We start from the raw sequence: 21,428 nt of genomic DNA on the forward strand, positions 1-21,428 counted from the left end.
TCCCGCAGCTCGGAAATGAATCTCCCCCTCCCCCCTCCTCCTCCTCCTGCGCTTCCTCCTCCCACCCTCCCCTTCCTCTCCCTTCCCCTCCCCCTTCCTTTCCCCCTTCCCTTCCTCATCCTCCTCTTTTCGTCTTCTCCGGGCCCTCCTCCATTTCCTTCTCCCCTTCTTCCCCTCTTCCTTCTTCCTACTTCTTCCCTCTTCTTTTCCTTCCCTTCTGTCCCCTCTCCCCCTACTTCCCCTTCCTCTTCCTCTTTCCCTTGCGTTAGGGTGACTCCTTGCTGGCCGCAAAGAATTGCACAAAGAGTAGAGCAACAAGCAGGACAGAGTTCATTCATGCTCCAAGGTGGGAGAGGAGCCCGACATTAAGAGAGATGTCCTCCCAAATTTCTGTCAAACTGGGCCTTTTAGGGGCTTTTGAGGACGTGAGAGGGTTGCAGCTGTGCCCTTGGGGGTGTGTGAGGAGGGTGTCGACGCTTGGACCCATAGAGCAGAAGGTGACAAGTTTCTGGGGGCTGTGTGTGTGGAGGGGGCCGGGCTCTGGGCAGGCTTGTCTGGGATGTGGGTTTGGTCTTGCTAGAGGAGAATGTGTTTGGGTGATGTAGTGGTGGTTTGTTTTCCGGGAATGAGGGGCCCCCTGGAAAGACAGGGCCAGTTACAGACACCTGTGAGTTGTATCTGTAAGCTTGGCTGGGGAGGGGGCTTTGAGTAAGACTTTGATTCCCTCCTCTCTTTATTTGAAATTATTCTTGATTTGGGAAAATGGAAGGTCATTCTTCTTCTTTTATTTTTAAAGATTTTATGATTTTATTTGTTTATTTGACAGAGAGCACAAGCAAGGGGAGAGGCAGAGAGAGACAAGAAGCAGGCTCCCTGCAAAGCAGGGGAAGCCCAACATGGGACTTGATCCCAGGACCCCGGAATCATGACCTGATTCAACCAAGTGAGCCACCCAGGCATCCCAGAAAGTTATTATTATTTTTTTAAGATTTTATTTATTTATTTGACAGACAGTAGTAGGCAAGTAGGCAGAGAGGCAGGCAGAGAGAGAGAGAGAGGAGGAAGCAGGCTCTCTGCTGAGCAAAGAGCCTGATGTGGGGCTTGATTCCAGGACTCTGGGATCATGACCTGAGTCGAAGGCAGAGGCTTTAACCCACTGAGCCACCTAGGCGCCCCCAGAAGGTCATTCTTCTGCAGCTACTTCCACTGAGCAGGGGCACAGAGCTGTCCCTACCCAGAGGCAAGAGGGACCAGAGTAAGAGAGACATCAGTAGGGTCTTGCTCTCTGAGCACGGGGCCTGAGTGTGAGCTTCTGAGGCCTCAGCTACGAAGGGTTGAGATTCCATCCTGGATAGAGATTTGATATTTTAAAATGCATGATCCCCAAAATAAGGGCCAGTCATATAACCGCCGAAGGTCCTGGGAATGGAATGAGCCATGAGAACCAAGACCAGATGTCTAGTTTCCAGGAGAATTAGTTCCCCTCCCCGCCCCCAGTTTTTCTATTGTTCCTCATTGTCCCTAGCTGAGTTGATAATTTTATCAGGGCTGTCTGAGACCAGACCCAACTTGTTTACATAGAAGCAGCATTCTTCCACAGTAAGGCACCGGTATGCCCCTGATAAGCAGTCTGTTGGTCTAAAGTCAGAGGACTTTGTTTTATTTTTATTTATTTATATATATTTTTATTTATTTGACACAGAGAGAGAGTATATGCAGGAAGAGGTGCAGAGGGAGAGGGAGGAACAGGCCCCCCACTGAGCTGGGAGCTCATGCAGGGCTGGATCCCAGGGCCCCGGGATCATGACCTGAGCTGAAGGAAGGCAGTTGCAGAACCACCTGAGTCACCCAGGCACCCTGAAGTGAGGATTTTGAAGACCTTCTCTGCTCCTGCCCTTCGGAACTATTTGTTACTTAAACTATAACCCCTGGAGGATTTTACTAGTTACCAAGCACATTTAGAGACGGCCTTAAGAAAAACATAGATTGGCAGCAGGTCTTTGGGGAGAAAGACGATACATGACCGTGAAGCTGGGCAGCTGGGGATGCTCGGCTGGTTCAGGGCGGAACGCCGCCCCTTCACAGAAGCCTGGCAGCGGGCAGCCCGGAACGCCGGTCAGCTCAGGGTGGAACGGAACACCGCCTGCTTCCCTTTCCCATTATCGCTCCTTTCTCTTCCCAGAAGCGCCCATTGTTAGATGAGTCCTTTGAATGTGCTTGCTGAACTATAAACTTTATCCTACTTCTTGCTTGTCCACAAGACACGTGACTGATGTTTGACCATCATCGGTCCTTCTGTTGGCTCTTGTTTCTATCTAATAAAAGTGAGACTGTGGAGTTGCTCGTGGCAGCAGTCTTTTCGACTGTTGTCCCCTGCTCCCCAATCTCTTGCAGCTGACTTGTTTGTGCCTCATTCTTCTCCCGTTTGCCGACTGGAAGCGGCACCAGGGAATCAGTCGGCTTCTGTGTTGCTGGGAGTGTGGAAGCGAAATTGGCTACTTGTTGACTCAAGGGAAGAGAAGGTCCCCATGTAAGGATAGGATGAGTTATTCCTCCCTGTGCCTAACCCAGTTCCCGGAAGGATGCCAAGGATGATGAGGGTAGAGGTTGGCTCAGTTCTGTGCGGGTGGGACACAGAAAGCCTGGGTTTCTTAAAGATTTTATTCGACAGAGATCACAAGTAGGCAGAGAGGCAGGCAGAGAGAGGGGAGGAAGCAGGCTCCCTGAGCAGAGAGCCTGATGCGGGGCTCGATCCAAGGACCCTGGGATTGATGAAGTTCTAGAACCTAGGTGAGGTTCGGTAGGCTGAGGTCCGGAGCCGATGACCAAGAAAGAATTTTTGAGACATCTTCGGTGCAAAATGGTGGTTTATTAAAGCACGGGAACAGGACCCGGGGGCAGGAAGAGCTGCTGCCCCGGGTCGTGAGAGATGGCAGGTTGTGTACCTTGCGGTCGGGGGAAGGGGAGGGGAAGGGAGCTTTCATATGCTAAAGAGGGCCTACAAGGTGCCGGGAGGCGGCCTTGCCCTTGTGGCTTGATCAATGTGGTCTTTAGGCCAGCCGGTAACATCAAGATAGTTGGGAGATTCTTGGTGGGGTGTTAGGATCCTGCTATCATTTACATTCCCTTCTACCTCAGCCCCCTCCAGTTCTGGTGGGGAGGGAGACATTAGGGCTTGAGGAACTGAGAGTTATTTGCCTTTGGAAATTTGTGCTATTGATAAGGTAAATTCCCTGTTTGTAGATCTCCAGGACACTTGTAGAGCAAGGGAGATTCCTGTCTCGCAGGATTGTGATCTCCGCAAGTTAACTATTTGCTTATTGTTCATGGCAGTCAGGGCTGCCTGAGGGATGCTACACATATGACTGAGGGGGAGCGGATGGAGAGGGGGGTGCCAGGCACCAGCTTTTGCTTTTGTCTTCAGCCAGCCTCCTGCTCCCTCATCAGGATCATGGCCCGAGCCTCATCAGGATCATGACCCGAGCCGAAGGCAGAGGCTTGAACCCACTGAGCCACCCAGGCGCCCCAAGCCTGGGTTTCTACTTGAGCACCTGTGTTAGGGGTGGGAGGGCTGGTGAGTTGGGAAGGTGTTGGTCAGGAATTAGGTACACGATGGTGCGGTGCCCCTTCCAAGTGGGGGCTTTGCCAAAGAGTAAGTAGGTTTGAGAGTTAGGCTCTGTGCAGGGTGATACGGTGGGTTGTACCCGTGTGAGCAAAAATCCTAGGTGTGGGACAGACGGTTGATTAAATGGGCTTTGGAAAGGGAGACTCCTTAACCTTTGTTGTTGAGGAAGGCGAGCGCAGTGATGGTGTCAGAGATAGAAGTGGGCCCAGCAGGACTGAAGAGGAGGCCATCCACAGGTGGGAGAAGGCTGCTAATCGGGATGGAGAGGTTGCAGAGATCTGATGCCGGAGCTGGTCTGCGGAAGTGGGGGCTAGCCCGAAGACCCCGTGGGAGAAGCGTCCAGGTTAACTGTTTCGTGTTGAGGCGGAAAGGTTTCCGGGTCCTATGGGAGAGGGAAATACTGAAAAACACGTCTTTCAGATCTAAGACAAAAGACATAAGATTTAAGACATCTTTAAGATCTAAGACAGTGAAGTACATAAAGGAGGGTGGCATGGTGGGGAAGGGGGCTCTGGCTTGGGGAGGACTGCCTCAATGATCGTTCTGAGATCCTGAACTCGTCTCTAGCACTGGTTTTTTGTCAGAAGGGATTGGAATATTGTAAAGATTGTTAGTAGGCTTTAGTACATTTGAGGAAAGACGGGCGACTGGGTGGCTCAGTCCTTAGGCATCTCTGCCTTCGGCTCTGGTCATGGTCCCAGAGTCCTGGGATCTGAGCCCTGAGGGTTGGGTTCCCTGCTCAGCGGGGAGCCTGCTTCTCCCTCTCCCACTCCCCCCTGCTTGTGTTCCCTCTCTTGCTGTCTCTGTCAAATAAATAAATAAATAAATAAAATCGTTTAAAAAATACATTTGAGAAAAGGGATTTGGAAACGAGGGGCTGCAAGCCTGAGGTTTGAGAGCATATTGGTGTTTGGAAGGGAAAAAAGTAGGCTCCTTGAGGTGTATGGTGATGGAGGTGAGGTGAGTGGCCTTGACAGGTTGGGAGGTGTCCCCTATGGACGTGGGACCTGGAGTCGTAACTGGAGAGAATGAAGTGGGAGTGATGTGTAGGTTCAGTAGGGAGTCCCAGGGATTGGGATTGGGTGTGTACGGGGTGCCGAGAAAAGCGAGTCTCTAGTTTGGTCATGACGTCTCATCCTGGATGCTGGGGGAGATTTGATCTCCCAGGGAACATGACAAGAGCTGGGTAGCTGATGGGTGAGAAAACACCATGAACCCCAGCAACAGAGATGGGGGAGGGAGAAGAGGGTCCTGAAAATCCAGGGAGATCCGGGGGGGGGGGGTGCCAGTCCTTATCCTGAAGAAGCCCCAAGAGATCCCCTGGGATGGGGCTGACCCTCCCCCCTTGTTTGGGATCTGAAGACAGGTTTTGGGAGGTGTCTGCCCTCTACTTTGAGGATGGGGTCCCATCACTCTTCAGGCAGGGCAAGAGGTTTTGGGTGGCCCTGTTTTGCTTTTGCTTTTGTTTTTTTTGTTTTTTTTTTAATTGGGACATGGTTTGAACCAGTGGCCAGGCTTACTGCAAGTGTAACAAGCTCCTGGAGGGGTCTTTTTTTTAAAACCCCCTTTTTTTTTTTTAGTTTTTATTTATTTATTTGACAGACAGAGATCACAAGTAGGCAGAGAGGCAGGCAGAGAGAGAGGAAGAAGCAGGCTCCCTGCCCAGCAGAGAGCCTGATGTGGGACTCAATCCCAGGACCTTAGGATCATGACCTGAGCTAAAGGCAGAGGCTTAACCCACTGAGCCACCCAGGGGGACTTATTGAATGTTTGGGTCAAGCCAGCAGGGTGAGACCTTTCTAGAATAGCTCTGGTAACGGCAGAAGGCAGGAGCTGATAAACCTGAGATCTTTTTTTTTTTTTTTTTTTTTTTTTTTTTTTAATGTCCCTTTCTCATTTCCTCTTTGATTTCCTCCTCTCTGCTGTTAAAAGCTTTGAAGGCTGGGTCTAGTACTTTGGATTGAGGGGTTTGTGGGCTTTATCTAGTTTTGTTTTTCTAATATGTGGGTCCGACTGGGAGATGAAATGCATAGCTACGTTCAGTTTTCCTACATGAGAGTTAGGATCAAGGTCGGTGAGTTTTTGAAGAGCCTCAGTGAGAACAAAAGGACAAGAGCAGGATTTTTATCTGATCTCTGGGTGGCCTCCCTATCCCATTCCTAATTGTATAGGTCCCTCCATGATACATCCAGAGGAGAGGGTGAATTACTCAGATTCCTTAGTGAACCTGGCAGGATGATTTGGAAAAAAAGCCAAGCTTACATCTTATAAGAGAAATATCTGGTGAGCAGAAGGGAAGGTAGACCCGAACCATGCCCTCTGCTCCAGCCACTTTGCCAAGAGGGAATGGGGGGGGGGAGGTTGGGAAGAACATGTGTTGGGAGAAGAAGGATCCAGACCTGGAGGCAAGCGCTGAAGGGGACGGGGTGACAGAGGGTCTTGAGGGGAAGGAGATGGGGTTGGGGAAGAGCCAAGGGAGGATCACCTGCGGGTCGGTGGAAAGGCAGAGGCCGGTCAGCGGAGCTGAAGTCTGAGTGGGGAGAACCGGGGAGAGGGAGAGGAGTCTTTGGGGAGAGGAGTATAGGGCAAATAGTGGGAAGCCCAGGATGACCAAGCTGGAAGAAAGCTTTGAAATGATGTTAAGGTAGCCGGTGGGCTGGGCGGCAAAGAATTACGCAGAGGTTAAAACCCCAAGCAGGACAGAATTTACTTACTCTCCAAGGGAGAAGAGGGGCCAGACATCAAGAGAGAAATCTCTTGGGTGAGATTCTGTAAGGCTGGGCCTTTTAAAGGCTTTTAAGGGGGGGGCACCTGGGTGGCTCAGTGGGTTAAAGCCTCTGCCTTAGGCTCAGGTCATGATCCCAGGGTCCTGGGATGGAGCCCCGCATCGGGCTCTCTGCTCAGCAGGGAGCCTGCTTCCCTTCCTCTCGCTCAGCCTGCCTCTCTGCCTACTTGTGATCTCTGTCTGTCAAATAAATAATAAAATCTTAAAATAAAATAAAATAAAGGCTTTTAAGGGTGTGAGAGGGTTGCAGCTGAGCCTCTAGGGCAGGGTGAGTGGGGAGGGGGGAAGTCGATGTTTGCTTGGCCCTGTAGAACAGGAGGTGACAAGTTTCTACAGGGTCAGGCTCTTTCTGGGGCTCATCCGGGATGTGGGTTTCCCACTAGAAAAGAATGTGCTTTGTCGTTAGAAAAGAACATGTTTCGTGGTGGCGGTCTTTTTTTTTTTTTTTTTTTTCTTTTTTAAAGATTTTATTTACTTATTTATCAGAGAAAGCACAAGAAGGGGGAGCAGCAGGGAGAGGGAGAAGCGAGCTTCCTGCTGAGCAAGAGCCTGGTGGTGGGGCTCGATTCCAGGACCCCGAGATCATGACCTGAGCTGATGGCAGACGCTTCGCCTCACTGACTGAGCCACGCAGGCATCCCTGGTGGTCTGTTTTCTGAGAACAAGGGGCACCATGACCTGGAAAAAGGAGAGTCAGGGCAAGGTCTGAAGCCTGTGAGTTCTGTCTGTGAGCTTGCTGAAGAGGTGCTTGGAATAAAACACTTTCACCTTAGGTGTCCCCTCTGTCTTTAGACAGGCTAATTTTTGATTGCTTATTTTATTTTTTTAAAGATTTTATTTATTTGGGTCGTCTGGGTGGCTCAGTTGTTAAGCATCTGCCTTTTGCTCAGGTCATGATCCCAGGATCCCAGGGTCCTGGCATTGAGCCCCATATCGGACTCCCTGCTCAGCAGGGAGCCTGCTTCTCTCCAGCTGCCCAAGGTTGTCTTCTCTCTCTTGCTATCTCTCTCTGTAATAAATACATAAATAAAAATTTTTCAAGATTTTATTTATTTGACAGGGATCACAAGTAGGCAGAGAGGCAGGCAGAGAGAGAGGGGGAAGCAGGCTCCCTGTGGAGCAGAGAGCCCGATGTGGGGCTCAATCCCAGCACCCTGGGATCATGACTTGAGCCTAAGGCAGAGGCTTTAACCCACTGAGCCACCCAGGCACCCCTAAATAAAATCTTCTGAAGATTTTAAATTTTAAGATCTTTAAGATCTTTAATTTTAGATCTTAATTTTTAATTAAGATTAGTCTTAATCTTAATTAAAATCTTTAATTTTAATATCTTAAATTTTAAAACTTAAGATTTTAAATCTTAAAAATATTTATTTATTTGTGAAAGAGAGAGAGAGCCTGAGTGGAGGGGACCGGCAGAGGGACAGGGAGACACCCTGCTGAGCAGGCAGCCCTCATCCCAGGACTTTGGGATTATGACTTGAGCCAAAGGTAGGCAGATGGTTAACCGACTGAGCCAGCCCGGCGCCCTTATTTTATTTTTTAACTCAGAATATTTGATTTTTTAAAGTAGGCTCTATGCCCTACTCAATGGGGCTTGAACTCATGATTCTGAGACCAAGAGTCACATGCTCTACAGACTGAGCCACCCAGGTGCCCCTTGACTGTCTTTTTTACTCAATAGTCTTCATGCCAAAACGGCCCATCCTTGGCCCCTACAGGGGCATTTCTAGAAAGGAGAGAAGTTTCTACTGAGCCACGTGTGGGGGCTTGGGAGGAGAAGCTAAACAGTTTGAATCCATCATATTGTGCAAACCTGTCCCCCATCACCATGGGAAGACAGCCTAGGCACGGGCTGGCGGGGCGGGGGTGGGGTGGGGTGGGGAGGCAGCCCTGTTTGGGACAGTCTGGTAGTGGGGGTTGAGGATGGTGGGGGAGGTGAAGCCTCTTTGGCCCCTCTGACCTCTAGTAGCCGATCTAAGTTTTAGTTTAAACCTTTGTGTATTTATGGATCCTGCGTTCTTTACTGGAAAGAACAGCACGTCTGCACTGCCTGGGGGAACCAAGGACCCAGAATCCCAGGCACGAGCTGTGAGTGCCGTAATTACGCCCATAGTGGGCACCATCTAAACTGCACATAATCAAGAATTATCTCAGGCCACTGCCTCCCTTAACTGATTAACTGCCCTAAATCCCTTGAAAAATCTCTGGGCCGGGCAGAAACGTTGGAGCTGGCTCTTGGAAGAGAGTCCGCCTTCTCCCCCGGTGGCCAGCCTCCTGAACTGCGCTCTTGTTCCTTTCCAGTCAGAACCCAGCTCTGGAATACCTGCCTTTCCAGCTTCAAGAACAGGTTGGGGGGTCAGGGTGGTGGGGGCAGGGCAGGACTGAGGGAGGTCACATGAGAAGGGTTTGCTTCTGGGAATCAGAAGTTTCAATTCCTTGAGCAGCTCAGAAGCCCTGATTAAGTCCAGGAACTTTTCTGGATTTCAGTTTCCCTATTGGTGAGGAGGGGCTGGGAGAAGGGGCGGGGGCTGTTCCTAGGGGGTGAAATGACTCTGTCATCCTAAAGCAGCCCCAAGAACAACTCCTGAGCCCTCCCACAAGCTGGGGAAAGTGAGGAAAACCCGGAAGCTCTGCCTGGAGAGCAGAGGTTCTCCCAGGATGTGAACCTGCTGCCCCCAACCACGGCAGACTTGGAGGAAGGATTGATGGAGGCTGGGCAGATCCATGCAAGTCGTGAAAGTCGACTTAGTGTCTATCGAGATAGCAGCTCTGAATTTTGAAGAAGCAGAGAGACTCTTGGGAGGAGGGGTTCCCTCGGGAGGAATGGCCCAGTGAAGAGGGCCAGGGAGGCAGAGGGATGGCTCCTGCCCAAACCCCAAGGGTCTCTGGGAACATTCTGGAGCAGGGAAGCTTGGGTGTAGATGTCAGCCGGTTTGCCCTCACTGCAGGGGTGGCCCCAGGTGCATTCACTCCAGGAACTTAAGAGTATGGTCTCCCCCCCACCAAGGGGTGTCTACTTTTTGGAGTTCAAAGACTTTAGAAGTCAGTGAGCTTCTGGAAACCAAGAAACTAAGAAGTAGGTACTCCCCACCCCATGCCCTGCCCTGCTCTGGGGGCAGGCGAAGTCAAGGGTGGGGGTAGGGGGAGGAGGCAGCCCTGGGCCAAGCGCCCTGTTGGTCCATCCCAGCAGTGGCTCCATGTTCTCCCCCCGACCACCACCACTATCTTGCCCACCTCCCCCTAACCAGGCAGCCATGGGGCTCCCTCAGATCTGGTCTGGCCAGGGAAGCCTTGAAGGGGAAAGTCCAGGCTGTGAGCTAAGGAGACATCCTAAGGGGGACTTAGGGTGGCCTTGGAGGAGGACAGAAGGTGGCCCCGCCCTGTTCCGGGCCAGCTCCCCACTGGCTCCTCCCTCTCTGTGCCCTGCCAACTGCCCTGTAACAGGTCACCTCCCCAGACCCTGGCCTATCCTAGACTCCCTCCCTCCTTCCCTCCCTCCCAGCCCCAGCTTTCTTCTAGCCCAGGCCACCCTTCTTACCAGCAGGCCTCAGGCCAGCAGAGCAGTGAGGCCCAGGGACAGGCACATGGGGACCATCCAGGGGCCGAGTGACTTCGAGGAGCTGCTGAAGCTGGGGTCCCCTTCCTTGCTCCAGGCTTCCTTCTCTTTTCTGGGGGAAGATGTGGGGACAGCTGAGGCAGCTGCCAGGGCCTGCACCGGGTCTGGCCTTGTCGCCCTTCAGAATCTCCCCTCCTCCCCCACCAAGTCAGTGGGGAAGAGAGTGGGCCGCTTCCTCTCGAGGCTTGGTGTGACCGGAGGGACAAGGTTGGCATTCAAACTCTGTGCCCTGAGCAATGGGAAATTTGCAGGCAAAGGGCTTCCTGGGTCTTGGGAGGGGACAGGTGTCGTGAAAGGGGTACAGTCAGGGGCTGTGGTGCAGACCTGAGTCGTTCCACCTCCTCCGAAGCGTCCTGCAGCTGCTTCTTCAATTTCTCAACCTCTCCTAAGGTGGGAGAGAATCAGGGGGCCTTGTCAGCACAGTGGCACGGTGGCCCAGACATGGCGTGGCAAGTGGCCACATTCTCTGCCTGGCTCTACCCTGGGATCCAACGCCGCCTTCAGTCCCAACCTCACGCCACCCCACCTTGGAAACCTGGGGTCCTCCTTTCCCACCCTTCACTGGATTCTGACCACTCCCTGGTGACCCCGACCCTGGGACTTCCCCCCCCCCACCTTGTCCCCCCGCCCCTCCTCCTCCCGGGAGTTCAGTGCTTGACCCACCCCTCCCAATCCACCCCCCCCTGCAGAACCCTGGTTTTATGCTTTCTTACGCTGAAGCTCCTCTCTTCCCCTGAGCTGCTCCAGACCCTGGGCCTTCTCCATTTCCAGGGAAGCGGAAAGGTTCACCTGGAACGGGGCGGGGCGGGGGGGGGGTATCAGAGACTGGCCTTCTGGCCTGCGGAGTGGAGGTAGCTGCTGCTGGGGGCCCTGGATCTCTCCCCCAGGCCCGGTGGTCGGAGGGGCCCGGGTCCAAAGCCCTTTCAGGTTTCCCTCCAACCCTCTCTGCACCCCGGTCTCCCACCTCTAAGAACGGGCCACAACCTCCCACCCTCCCAGGACAACTAAGGATGTGATCCCCGAAATAGGGGATTTGAGGCTCCCCACATGGGTATTTGGAGGCTCCCTATGCCCAAGCCCTCGAGGAAACTCTCAGACCTCATGGGCTATTGCCCAAGACTTAGATGTCCTTCTCTAAACCCAGAACATAGGGATTTCCGAGCCCAAGTTAGATATCTTGGGGAGTTTCAAGGCCCCCCATATTAGGACCCACGTGAACATTTCATAGTCTCCCAGGGATGGGGTGGGTGTATTCGGAGCCCCACCCTTCTTTTGGACGAGGTGAAGTCTCCATCCCAAACCTTAGATGGGATTTCTGGTGCAGAGAGCGGCTGCTAGCTCTCCCAAAACAGGCTGGAGACTCTTCCCACATTCTAGTGGGGATTTGGGTGCTCTGGGGGCGTTTAAAGCCCTGCCCTAGACCAGCACCGCTGAGAAAGTTTAGAGGTCCCCCAAACCCTAGCGGGAAAACCCAACTCCCAATGCGGGGGCCCAGAGGAAGTTTCTCCACCCCCATCTAGACCTGCGGGGGCCGCGCAACCACCCGGCCCTCTCCGGGGGTTGCTGGTCTCTTACCACAGTCTGGTTGCAGGTGGCAGCCTGGTCCTTCGCCCCCAGTAAGTGTTGCCGGGTTTGGGCTAGCTGGAGTTCCAGGAGGCGGGTGACATTGCGACACTCCTGCTCTGCTAGGAGGCCCTCTTTGCAAGCTTTGCTGTTGGCTCTGACGGCAAAGACGATCAGGGCCACAAACAGAGCCGGTGCCAGCAAGGTTAGGCCAATGCTCAGCCACTTCCACCCCCACCACTGACTTTGCTCCATGGACGCTGATTTTTCAGTCACGGGCTCAGGCCAATGATGGTAAAAAGTTGGTGCCATCTTGATCTGCCCCTGGATGTAGGGAGTTAGGGCAGGAGATAGGACGTTCAGACCTTCTACTGGCTGGGGCTACCCCCTTATTAACATAGGGGCCGTCCTGACCAATGACATGTTCCGAGACAATCCTCTGACCTAGAGGCTTGAAATGGGGGCATCCGGAGGCAAAAAACAGTTTGGGCTTTCAGTTTCAATTTCCCAGGAAAAAGGTGGGTTGTTTGCGGTGAATTGAAACCTTGAGCTTTTCCGGTTTGGCAGGGGGCTGGTGAGGGGAGCTGGAGCAGCCGGAGTCTGACCATCTGAAGTTCCCGCCCCTCTCCTGCTCGTAACTGAGGGTGACAACTGCTGTTACTGAACGTCTCATGCAGGCCAGCCTCGTGTTCGCGGGTCCCAGGACCCGAAGAGATCGTGGCTGTCATTGGCTCAGCTCCAAGCTGGGGAAACTGAGGCTGAGGGGGGGGGTGGACTGGGGGCGGGGTCTGGCTCGAACCCCAGAGGCCACCTTTTGTGTTTAAGGTTCTCCATGGTGGTCACTTAGTACCCCTGCACCCACACAGGGTGTCTGAGGAGGGACTGAAGGCTGGAGAAGCTCTGGTTGGGACCCCAGGACGGAGGCTGCAGTTTCCCACTTGGCCACCAGGGCCGCCCTAGCCCTCAAAATACGGTCTCCTAGATCCTGTCCTGGCTCCCGCAGGGAATAGGCTCTTACTTCTAGAATCTGCCTCTGCCATCCCAATGATGAAGTTCTAGAACCTAGGTGAGGTTTGGAGGGGTGAGGTCCGGAGCCGATGACCAAGAAAGAATTCTTGAGACAGCTCTGGTGCAAAATGGTGGTTTATTAAAGCACGGGGACAGGACCCGTGGGCAGGAAGAGCTGCTGCCCGGGGTTGTGGGGGATGGCAGGTTAAGTACCCTGTGGTTGAGGGGGAGGGGGAAGGTGAGGGAAAGGGAGGTTTCAATGGAGTTTTCATATGCTAAAGAGGGCCTACTAGGTGCCGGGATACCGGAGGTCTTGAGGCTTGATCAATGTTGTCTTTTCCCTTTTGGCAAGCCATTAACATCAAGATAGCTGGGTGATTCCTAAAGAATGTCACATTTGTCCCACCCAGGAGTGGGGGGGGGGGAGATTGCAAAGTGTCAGCCTTTTGCTGGGGTGAGGGGAAGATGGTGAGGTATCAGCATTTTGCTTTGTCCTCAGCCAGCTTTCTGCTCCCTCATCACCAGGACCCCGAGCAAACCCTCTGAACCTCAATTTTTTTTTTTAAGATTTTATTTATTTATTTAACAGAGATCACAAGCAGGCAGAGAGGCAGGCAGAGAGAGAGGAGGAAGCAGGCTCCCTGCCGAGCAGAGAGCCCAATGCGGGCTTGATCTCAGGACCCTGGAATCATGACCTGAGCCGAAGGCAGAGGCTTTAACCCACTGAGCTACCCAGGCGCCCTGAATCTCAGTTTTCCCATCTGTAAAGTGGGGGCAATAGCAGGCACAGCCTCATGGGGGAAGGGGTTCTGGTGAGGAGTTTCTAGGAAAGGGCTTTGGCATCCAGTAGGCACTCAACAGATGTGCGGGCCAGGGCAGAACGGAGGAAAGGCAAAAAACACAGAAATACTGTCATGGAGCGAGGAACTCATTTTGAGGAAAGACAATCCAGTCCATTTGGGATATGCTGGACCCAAAGAGCCTGGGGAGTGCCCACAAGAGGACTCAGAAGGGGTTTGAACCCTGGAGGGAAGCCTTAGAGGACTCAGACTGCCTTGACCTCCTCTGCATGTGGCTGAGAAGCTTAGGGAATAAAATTATGACCATTATACACCTAACCGCTATTTCTGCTTCTGTACCTTCGCTTGCTAACCCATGAGGAGAGGGAAAAATACCAGCAGACTTTCTAGACACTCTAACCGCACATCCTCCACCCAGAATTGAACCTGACAGAATGACTGCTCCCGGACCCCTCTACCCGGCTCTGGGTGCAAGAGATCATAACCATCTGGCACCCCACGGCTTGGCAGGGAGACCCCGGCCAATCCTGATGATGAAGTCCCAGAACCTAAGTCAGGTTCGGTGGGGTGAGGAGGTTCGGAGCCGACGACTAAAGAAAGAATTCTTAAGACGTCGTTGGTGACACATACCCTAGCCGTGCCAACCAAGCAGTTTGAAGAAAGACAGCCCTTTGACCTAACCAATAATCTGTTCCCAGCCTTTTCCCGCTCTGTAGCGCGCCAGTCATATTATAGAGTTGCTTTATGATTTTCCCGCGGTATGTGGCGATTTGTTACAAGATACTTTGATGTATGCTAAGTCCCTGCCTCCCCAAAAATAGTGTATAAAAGGTTTTGTGATCCTGAGCACGGGACCTCTTAGTGTCACTGGTAAAGAGTGCGCGGAGGTCCGGGTTTGAACTCGTAATAAACGATCCTTGCTGTTTGGCTTTGACTCTGGACTCTGGTGGTCGTCTTTGGGGGTCCCGGAATTTGGGCATTTCAGTGGCCAAGGGAGCCAGAGCTTCCTGCTGGACATTAGTCTGACCAGAGGCTCCCACCGGCTGCCTGGGACAGCTGGAAGGTTGTCATGTATGTGTCCTGTGGCTTCTTCAGCTCCAGGGCCCCCACAGCCCAGACTCCAACCTAGGTTCCGTTGGGTCGGCCATTTCTAGGGTTTGTGGTGAGCTGGACCTCGGGTGGGCAGGGCCATAGCCAAGGCCCAGGCCTCCCAGAAGGCCTGGAGAAGCATCTCTAGGCACCCAGTTGGACATGCTCCGCCTAGAAGTCCCCACAAAAACCACTCAGCCCCCAAAGTACAAGGGATGAGGGATGCCCGTGCTGAAGAGGCGGGGGGTGGGGGAGACTGTGTGTCCCTAGAGAAGGGCCCTCCCTCCCTAGCCAGGATCCCAGGGGCAAACACAAGACTGTCAGCAAAGCTGACTTTGCCCTTCAAACTTTGGCCTTCAAACTTTGGGGTCTGTTTGGGCCCGCAGTTGCAGGTCAGAGGCCAAGGCTGTGTACGAATAGCCCTCCCTCTTGTAGGACCTGGATGAGAAGTTTCCTCTAAGCCTTGGTTTCTGGAGCTGTAGAATGGGGATGATAAAAATGAAACCGGTGCGCGCCAAAATTCTGCCACTGCAGAGAGTGCCTTACTCAACCTCGCTCTAGTCCCAGCCCTGCAAACAAAAAGTTTTTCTGTAAGATTTTACTTATTTATTTGAGCAAGAGTGAGCACAAGCAAGGAGTGGGGCAGAGGCAAAGGGAGACGCAGACTCCCTGCTGTGCAGACAGCCGCATGTGGGATTCGATCCCAGAACCCTGGGATCATGACCTGAGCCGACGGCAGAGGCTTTAACCCACTGAGCCACTCAGGCACCCACGTCAGTTTTTCTTTTTCTTTCTTTCTTTTTTTTTTTTCCAAATATTATATTTATTTATTTATTTATTTGACAGAGAGAGAGAGACATCACAAGTAGGCAGAGAGACAGGCAGAGAGAGAGGGGAAAGCAGGCTTCCTGCTAAACAGAGAGCCTGATGCGGGGCCCAATCCCAGGACCCCAAGACCATGACCCGAGCTGAAGGCAGAGGCTTTAAGCCACTGAGCCACCCAGGCGCCCCCATCAGTTTTTCTTAATGTCCCTTTTTTTTTTTTTAAGATTTTTTATTTTATTTATTTGTCATAGAGAGAGAAGCGAGAACAAGCACAGGCAGACAGAGTGGCAGGCAGAGGCAGAGGGAGAAGCAGGCTCCCTGCCAAGCAAGGAGCCCGATGTGGGACTTGATCCCAGGACACTGGGATCATGACCTGAGCCGAAGGCAGCTGCTTAACCAACTGAGCCACCCAGGCGTCCCTCTTAATGTCCTTTTTATGACACAGGACCCGGCGTTACTTTTGGTTGTCACATCTCCTTAGGCCCTTCTGGGTTGAGACAGTTTCTTGGACTTTCTTGCTGTTGATAACCTGGGCAGTGTTGAGGAGAACTGGTCAGGTGTGTTGTGGGAAATTGCCCAGCTGTGACTTGTCTGGTGTTTTTTCAAGGTTGGACTGGGGGTGACAGGTTTTGGGGGAGGACCGCAGAGGTGAAGCGGCCTGCCCAGCACACGGGGTCCAGGGCACATGCCATCAGCGTGGCGTTTCACCGTGGTGTTGACCTGGATCAGCTGGCTGAGATGGGCTCCATCGGGTGTCTCCACCGGAAGTCACTCTCCTCCCCTGGTCGGTGGGGTGCCCCGGGGGAAGGAAGTCAGAGGGCACAGCCACACCTCAGCCTACATCTGGAGCAGGACCGGAAGAGCACACGCTCTTTTTCCTTTTGTGGTTAATCTTGAGAGGATCATGTAGGGATGCCAAAGAAACTTCTTAAAGTTCAAAATGTCACCCACAATCCTGCTCCCTTCACTCAGGTCTTTTATCTCTTTCTTGTTGTTAAACTACACACGCATTTCATTGTGTTGACCAAACGCCTTGTTGTGTAATGTCTTACTCTTGAGATGTTTTCAGTAGTGCATGGCCCTGGGTGGGTGACAGAGGTCATCTCCAGGCTTGTAAGAAGGCGCTGGCGAGAGGGTTCTTACTCAGAGGCGGTTCTGTCCCCAGGAGATACCTGGAGACAGCTTCCTTCCTTCCTTCCTTTTTTTTTTTTTTTTTTTTTTAAAGATTTTATTTATTTATTTGACAGAGATCACAAGTAGGCAGAGAGGCAGGCAGAGAGAGAGAGAAGAGGAAGCAGGTTCCCTGCCGAGCAGAGAGCCTCATGCAGGACTCGATCCCAGGACCCTGAGATCATGACCTGAGCTGAAGGCAGCTGCTTAACCCACTGAGCCACCCAGGCGCCCCCTTCCTTCCTTTATTTCCTTCCAGAACGGGGGCAGCTCCCCCGTTCTGGAAATGCACAAGATAAGAGAATCTGTTCCCACTGAGCTTATCGATATGGGGGCCAAGTCCCAGCGAAAGGCCAGGGAAATTATCCAGGCAAGTGCAGTGCCCCTATGGGATCCAGACGATGGAGTTTCTCTTCCTGGGCAGGAGGCCAAGAAAATGAGCAGCACCAGCACACACCCCAGCCTCTGAGAGCACCTGCAGGGGCCTCAAGGTACTCGCTGCCTTATAGAGCGGATTCTTCCAGCCTGCAGGGAGGCTTGGCCCAATGAGGAGGACCCCCTGAGGACGCGGCCCTGGAAATCGATAGAAAAGGTACAGCAAATTCTTCTTTGTAAAGATTTTATTTACTGGAGAGAGAGGGACAGAGAGTGAGAGAGAGCAGGAACAGGGAGGAGAGGGAGCAGCAGGCTCCGCTCTGAGCAGGGGGCCCTGATATGGGGCCGAATCCCGGGACCCTGGGGACATACCCTGAGCTGAAGGCAGATGCTTAACCAACTGAGCTGCCCAGGTACTCCAAGAATATGGAGAATTGGAGGGTTTTCCTTCTCCAGTACCAGAGAACATGCTGGGCACAGACATCCTATGAGGCCAAAGTCTGCAAACCTCTAAAGGTGAATTCTGGAGGCCAGCCATTGACATGAAAGAGGGGTACTGGTGTTATAATTGCCCAAGGGGCCTAAAGAAAGAGAAGGGATGAATCAAGCACCGCACCAAGTTGGTATGGGACACCTTGCCTCTGGTGCTTTCAACAGCTCAGTATGGCCAGTAGAGAAAACAGATGGCTCCTGGCGGATGGCTGAGACTTGAACAAATTGTGGTCCCCCAACCACAGGGCTGTGCTCAACACTGCCACCATCTCGCATACCTTGCCCATGGCCCTAGGAGTGTATCATGCTGAGCAGGACTTGGCAAATGCCTTTTCCAATACACCCCTGGCCACTAGACGCAAGCTCAATTTGCCTTCATGTGGGAGGGACCCCAGTGGACCTCTCAACTGCTTCCCAAGGCTACTCGCCAGCCTCAATGTATGTCACGGGATGGATGGTAGCCCAAGGCTGGCCCCCATCCTCCCTCCCCACATCCGTAAAATGGGTCCATTACACCAATGACATGATGCCGACACGTAAAGACCGGTCTCTGTTCAGGGACGCTCTGCAGACTTCGCTGGGACATCTGTAGGTGAGAGGATGTGCGGTGAACCTGTGGCAAACTCAAGACCCAGGCACCGCCATGCAGGTTGAGCCGCTCACGAAGGGAGGGCATATCCTGGTAAGAACTTCTCTGCCGGGGCAAGGGGTGCGTTGAGAGCCTGTCCCATTGACTCACCTCTGCCCTGGTTTGAACTCCCACTTTGACTAAGGCATGCTGACTTCTAGCAATGGGGTACCCTACCTACCAGCCCACAGCATCTAGAAAGGAGGTGCTGGTAGGCCCCACGGAGGAGCTAGAGCCTCCAAAGATCCCTGCCCCTATTCCTGTGGGGAGCCTCCGTGGCCCACAGGGAGCGAGGGGCACTTTTCCGCTGATGCCTGGCGCGCAGAATGTTCTAGTCGGGGTAGCCTACCCACGTGAGCTACCATCGTTAGGCAGTTTCACACTGACACCATCTGGACGGAAAAAGGAACAAACCACAGCCTCCAGTGGGTTCAGCTCAGAGCTGGTTTGGCTTATCACTCAGAAGCCGGGTTAACCCTTTGCACTGATAGTTGGGCTGTTTTAAAAGGATGAACCCCAGGGCTTAGACAAGGAAAGCTGAGAGGTGGGCGATCATGAACAAGCCTTTGTGGGGTCGGGGTATGTGGGAGAACATCTGCGTTCACCTGCAGGAGACAGAGGCATCCTCATTATCTTCCACGTGCTAAACCCCCACACCGGGCTCCCAAAATTCAGAGAGCTGATGCCCCAGCCCAGGGAGGAGGCCTGGCCACCATTCTTTCAGCAGATACCACAGACTGGGTACATAGGAAGAGTAGCCGCTGTGGCACCAGGGCGGGACGGTGTATTGCCAAAGATTGCCCTTGAAATCCAGTGACTTGGTTAATGGAATACCATGTACTCTATGTTCTAGAACAACACCCCAGGTAACTGCCAAAGGAGTTGTCGGGGTTCCCAACCAGTAAGGCATTGCCAAGTTTATTTTGTTGTCCCTTTCCCACTGACTTTTTAAGTTCATTTATTAAGTCATCTCCACACCCAGAGTGGGACTTGAACTCACGACCCTGAGATCCAGAGTCACACGCTGTACTGACTGAGCCACTGAGGCACCCCTGAGCAAGGGCTCTAACTATGGTTTGGTTTGTGAGGTCCATGTATCTGGCCCAACCCAAGCTTTCCCCTGTCACTGAGGTGCAAAGCAGGCTGCCTCTATTAAGGGATTAGAGACGCTGAGTATGATGTATGGAAATCCTCATCAAGTGGACAGTGATTGGGATCACGTTTTAAGGTCATAATGTGCAAGACCGGGCAGAAGAACAGGGAATGGAGGCTCCATCTCCCCACTCAGCCATGAGCAGCACATCTGGGAGAAAGGAAGAATGGACTATTAAAGCAGCAGGTTAAATTGCTAACAGGTAAAGCCAAAGCCAGCTTGGCAGGATGGACAAAGGGACTGTTGCAGGCTTAAGGCATTGGAATGATCAACCCACCACCCCATCTGCCAGCCTGGGGTCCCCTGGCAAGGCTCCCAATCCCGCAAAGCTGTTGGGAGTCTCCGGAGACAGCGATGGCCCTGATTCTCGCTGCAACCAGCGTGCTGTGCTGTTGAGGACACTAAGCCCCATCCCGCCGGGGAGAGGCGTTATCTACTGGAACTGACAATGGGATGTCCCCCTGCGCTGCGTGAGTTACTTCAATCTTCAGTCTCCACTGGGATCCTGTTGTCCTGCTATTAAGCCCGATCTGTGGAATCCCACTAAACCTGGAATGGACCCCACACCCCAGAAAGAGGGGAGAACACACAGATCCTGAGCCTGTCCTGCCCCTCGTCCTGTCTCTTCACCTCTCCCCCGGCCAACAGGTCAGTCCTGGTATGTACAGCCCAGCCAGGTTCCTAAAGTGGCAGCCACATTAACAAGACTTCCCCGTACAAGTTTCTACTACATAGCTATCTTTTTGGCCTTAGACTTCAGCTGCCCCAGAGGGTGTCCAGTCATGGGATGGGCACCCAAGGGAACTACCTTTCTACTGAGGACCCACTTGTGTGCCTGGCAAAGGAGTCAGTCCACACCTGTGGGGATTCGGGCAGCTGTCCCTCTTTAGCTTGTCAGGATTGCTGTGGGTACCACTCCTCCAGGGAGCAGAGCAGAAGGCACACAAGCAGTACATTAAGGAAGCATAAGCTAGGACAGGTGCTCCTAATTCAGCGGATGTTACCAATACTGATCCAGAAATCTGGCCTGTGGCACATCTCTCAATAACATTGGGCATGGGGGGAGGCACCCAGATGGCTCAGTCGTTGGGTGTCTGCTTTCAGCTCAGGTCATGATCCTAGGGTCCTAGGATTGAGCCTCACATCAGGCTCCCTGCTCAGTGGGACGCCTGCTTCTCCCTCTCACACTCCCTCCTGCTTGTGGTCCCTCTCTCGCCATGTCTCTCTCTGTCAAATAAATAAATAAAATCTTAAAAAACAAAACAAAACATTGGGCACTGGGTATTCTTTTTCTTTTGATTGAATAAAACAGGCAGCCCATCCAAAGGATCCTAAAATACCACTATCAGAGCCATAGGTGGCTTCACTCTGGTTTGGGATGGGTTCATGTGGCTTTCCCTGGATTACAGATAGTAGAGGACGCATGTACCTCAATGTGGGGAACAGAAAACAAAACAAAACAAAACAAAACACTCTAAATGGAACCAACCCAGGTACACCAGGGATATGGGATGGATGTTACTGTAATGTAAATCCAAATGGGTCCTAATGATGGTGTGGCTCAAATCTTTGGCTTGGCTTCCACCTGGGTCGTTGGGCCAGTTAACTCTGGGTTCTCCCAGCAATCTGCTCTGTAGTAACAAAAGTTGACCGTCTCCCTCTCCTCGAGGTCAGATGGGCACGTTTTCCACTGGTATGATCGCTGAGCCACCATGTTTGTTCCCTCCATTGGCCTGGAGGAAGTTATAGTGCGCAGAGACGCCCTTACTAAATTCACTCTGTAAAGCCTTAAATGATAACTAACAAAACCTGTCCTACTAAACCCTGAAATATCTGTAATGAGAAAAGCTGTCTGCCAAATTAGAATGGACTCGGATTTATGACCGCCTTGCATGGAAGCGCCTGTCCCATTATCCAAGTTCATACCTGATGAGTCTGCTAATGTATCATCTTAATTAAAGCACAGGAGGACACAGTGAATGTCCTGAGAGATCCCACCCACGGCCTAAGGGACTTAATAAATAAGCAGTTTGGATCATGGGAGTTCTGGTGGAAAAAAACGGTTACTTATTTTGGAAGTCATTATTTCAATTTGTGTGTGTGTGTGTGTGTGTGTGTGTGTGTGTGTGTGTTTAAGATTTTATTTATTTGACAGACAGATCCCAAGTGGGCAGAGAGAAAGGCAGAGAGAGAGGAGAAAGCAGGCTCCTTGCTGAGCATAGAGTCCGAAGTGGGGCTCGATCCCAGGATCCTGGGATCACGACCTGAGCCAAAGGCAGAGGCTTAACCCACCTAG

At 52.5% G+C, this 21,428-nt stretch overlaps 1 protein-coding gene and 1 long non-coding RNA gene across 5 annotated transcripts; one reads left to right on the forward strand and one right to left on the reverse strand.

Moving 5' to 3' along the window:
- Positions 1-129: 129 nt before the first annotated feature.
- LOC131823729 (uncharacterized) lies at positions 130-2,398 on the forward strand. The gene is made up of 3 exons (XR_009350651.1): positions 130-497; positions 827-943; positions 1,703-2,398. It is a non-coding gene; the product is annotated as an uncharacterized LOC131823729 (long non-coding RNA).
- Positions 2,399-2,849: 451 nt separating this feature from the next.
- BST2 (bone marrow stromal cell antigen 2) lies at positions 2,850-12,027 on the reverse strand. 4 transcript variants are annotated; one of them, XM_059160444.1, is made up of 5 exons: positions 11,605-12,016; positions 10,743-10,818; positions 10,354-10,414; positions 9,952-10,081; positions 3,900-4,047 (listed from the first exon to the last, which is right to left on the reverse strand). In XM_059160444.1, the coding sequence occupies exons 1-4, from the start codon at positions 11,902-11,904 to the stop codon at positions 9,961-9,963; spliced, it is 558 nt and encodes a 185-aa protein (XP_059016427.1). In that variant the 5' UTR covers positions 11,905-12,016; the 3' UTR covers positions 3,900-4,047; positions 9,952-9,960. The 4 variants fall into 4 exon arrangements, with proteins under 4 accessions (XP_059016426.1, XP_059016427.1, XP_059016428.1 ...); XM_059160445.1 differs by having other exon boundaries at positions 3,900-4,007; positions 11,605-12,010; XM_059160446.1 differs by lacking the exon at positions 3,900-4,047 and adding an exon at positions 5,192-7,088.
- Positions 12,028-21,428: the final 9,401 nt, after the last annotated feature.

The sequence above is a fragment of the Mustela lutreola genome, chromosome 2 (genome assembly GCF_030435805.1).
Source record: "Mustela lutreola isolate mMusLut2 chromosome 2, mMusLut2.pri, whole genome shotgun sequence".
NCBI lineage: Eukaryota > Metazoa > Chordata > Mammalia > Carnivora > Mustelidae > Mustela > Mustela lutreola.

Excerpts from the sequence above, each read along its gene's own strand:
- BST2 (XM_059160443.1), bottom strand. The coding sequence starts at position 11,904 with ATGGCACCAACTTTTTACCATCATTGGCCTGAGCCCGTGACTGAAAAA. Across the intron at positions 10,819-11,604 it reads CCACCTGCAACCAGACTGTG|GTGAACCTTTCCGCTTCCCT; the intron begins GTAAGAGACCAG and ends GCCCCGTTCCAG. Across the intron at positions 10,415-10,742 it reads GGGAAGAGAGGAGCTTCAGC|GAGAGGTTGAGAAATTGAAG; the intron begins GTAAGAAAGCAT and ends CTCCCACCTTAG.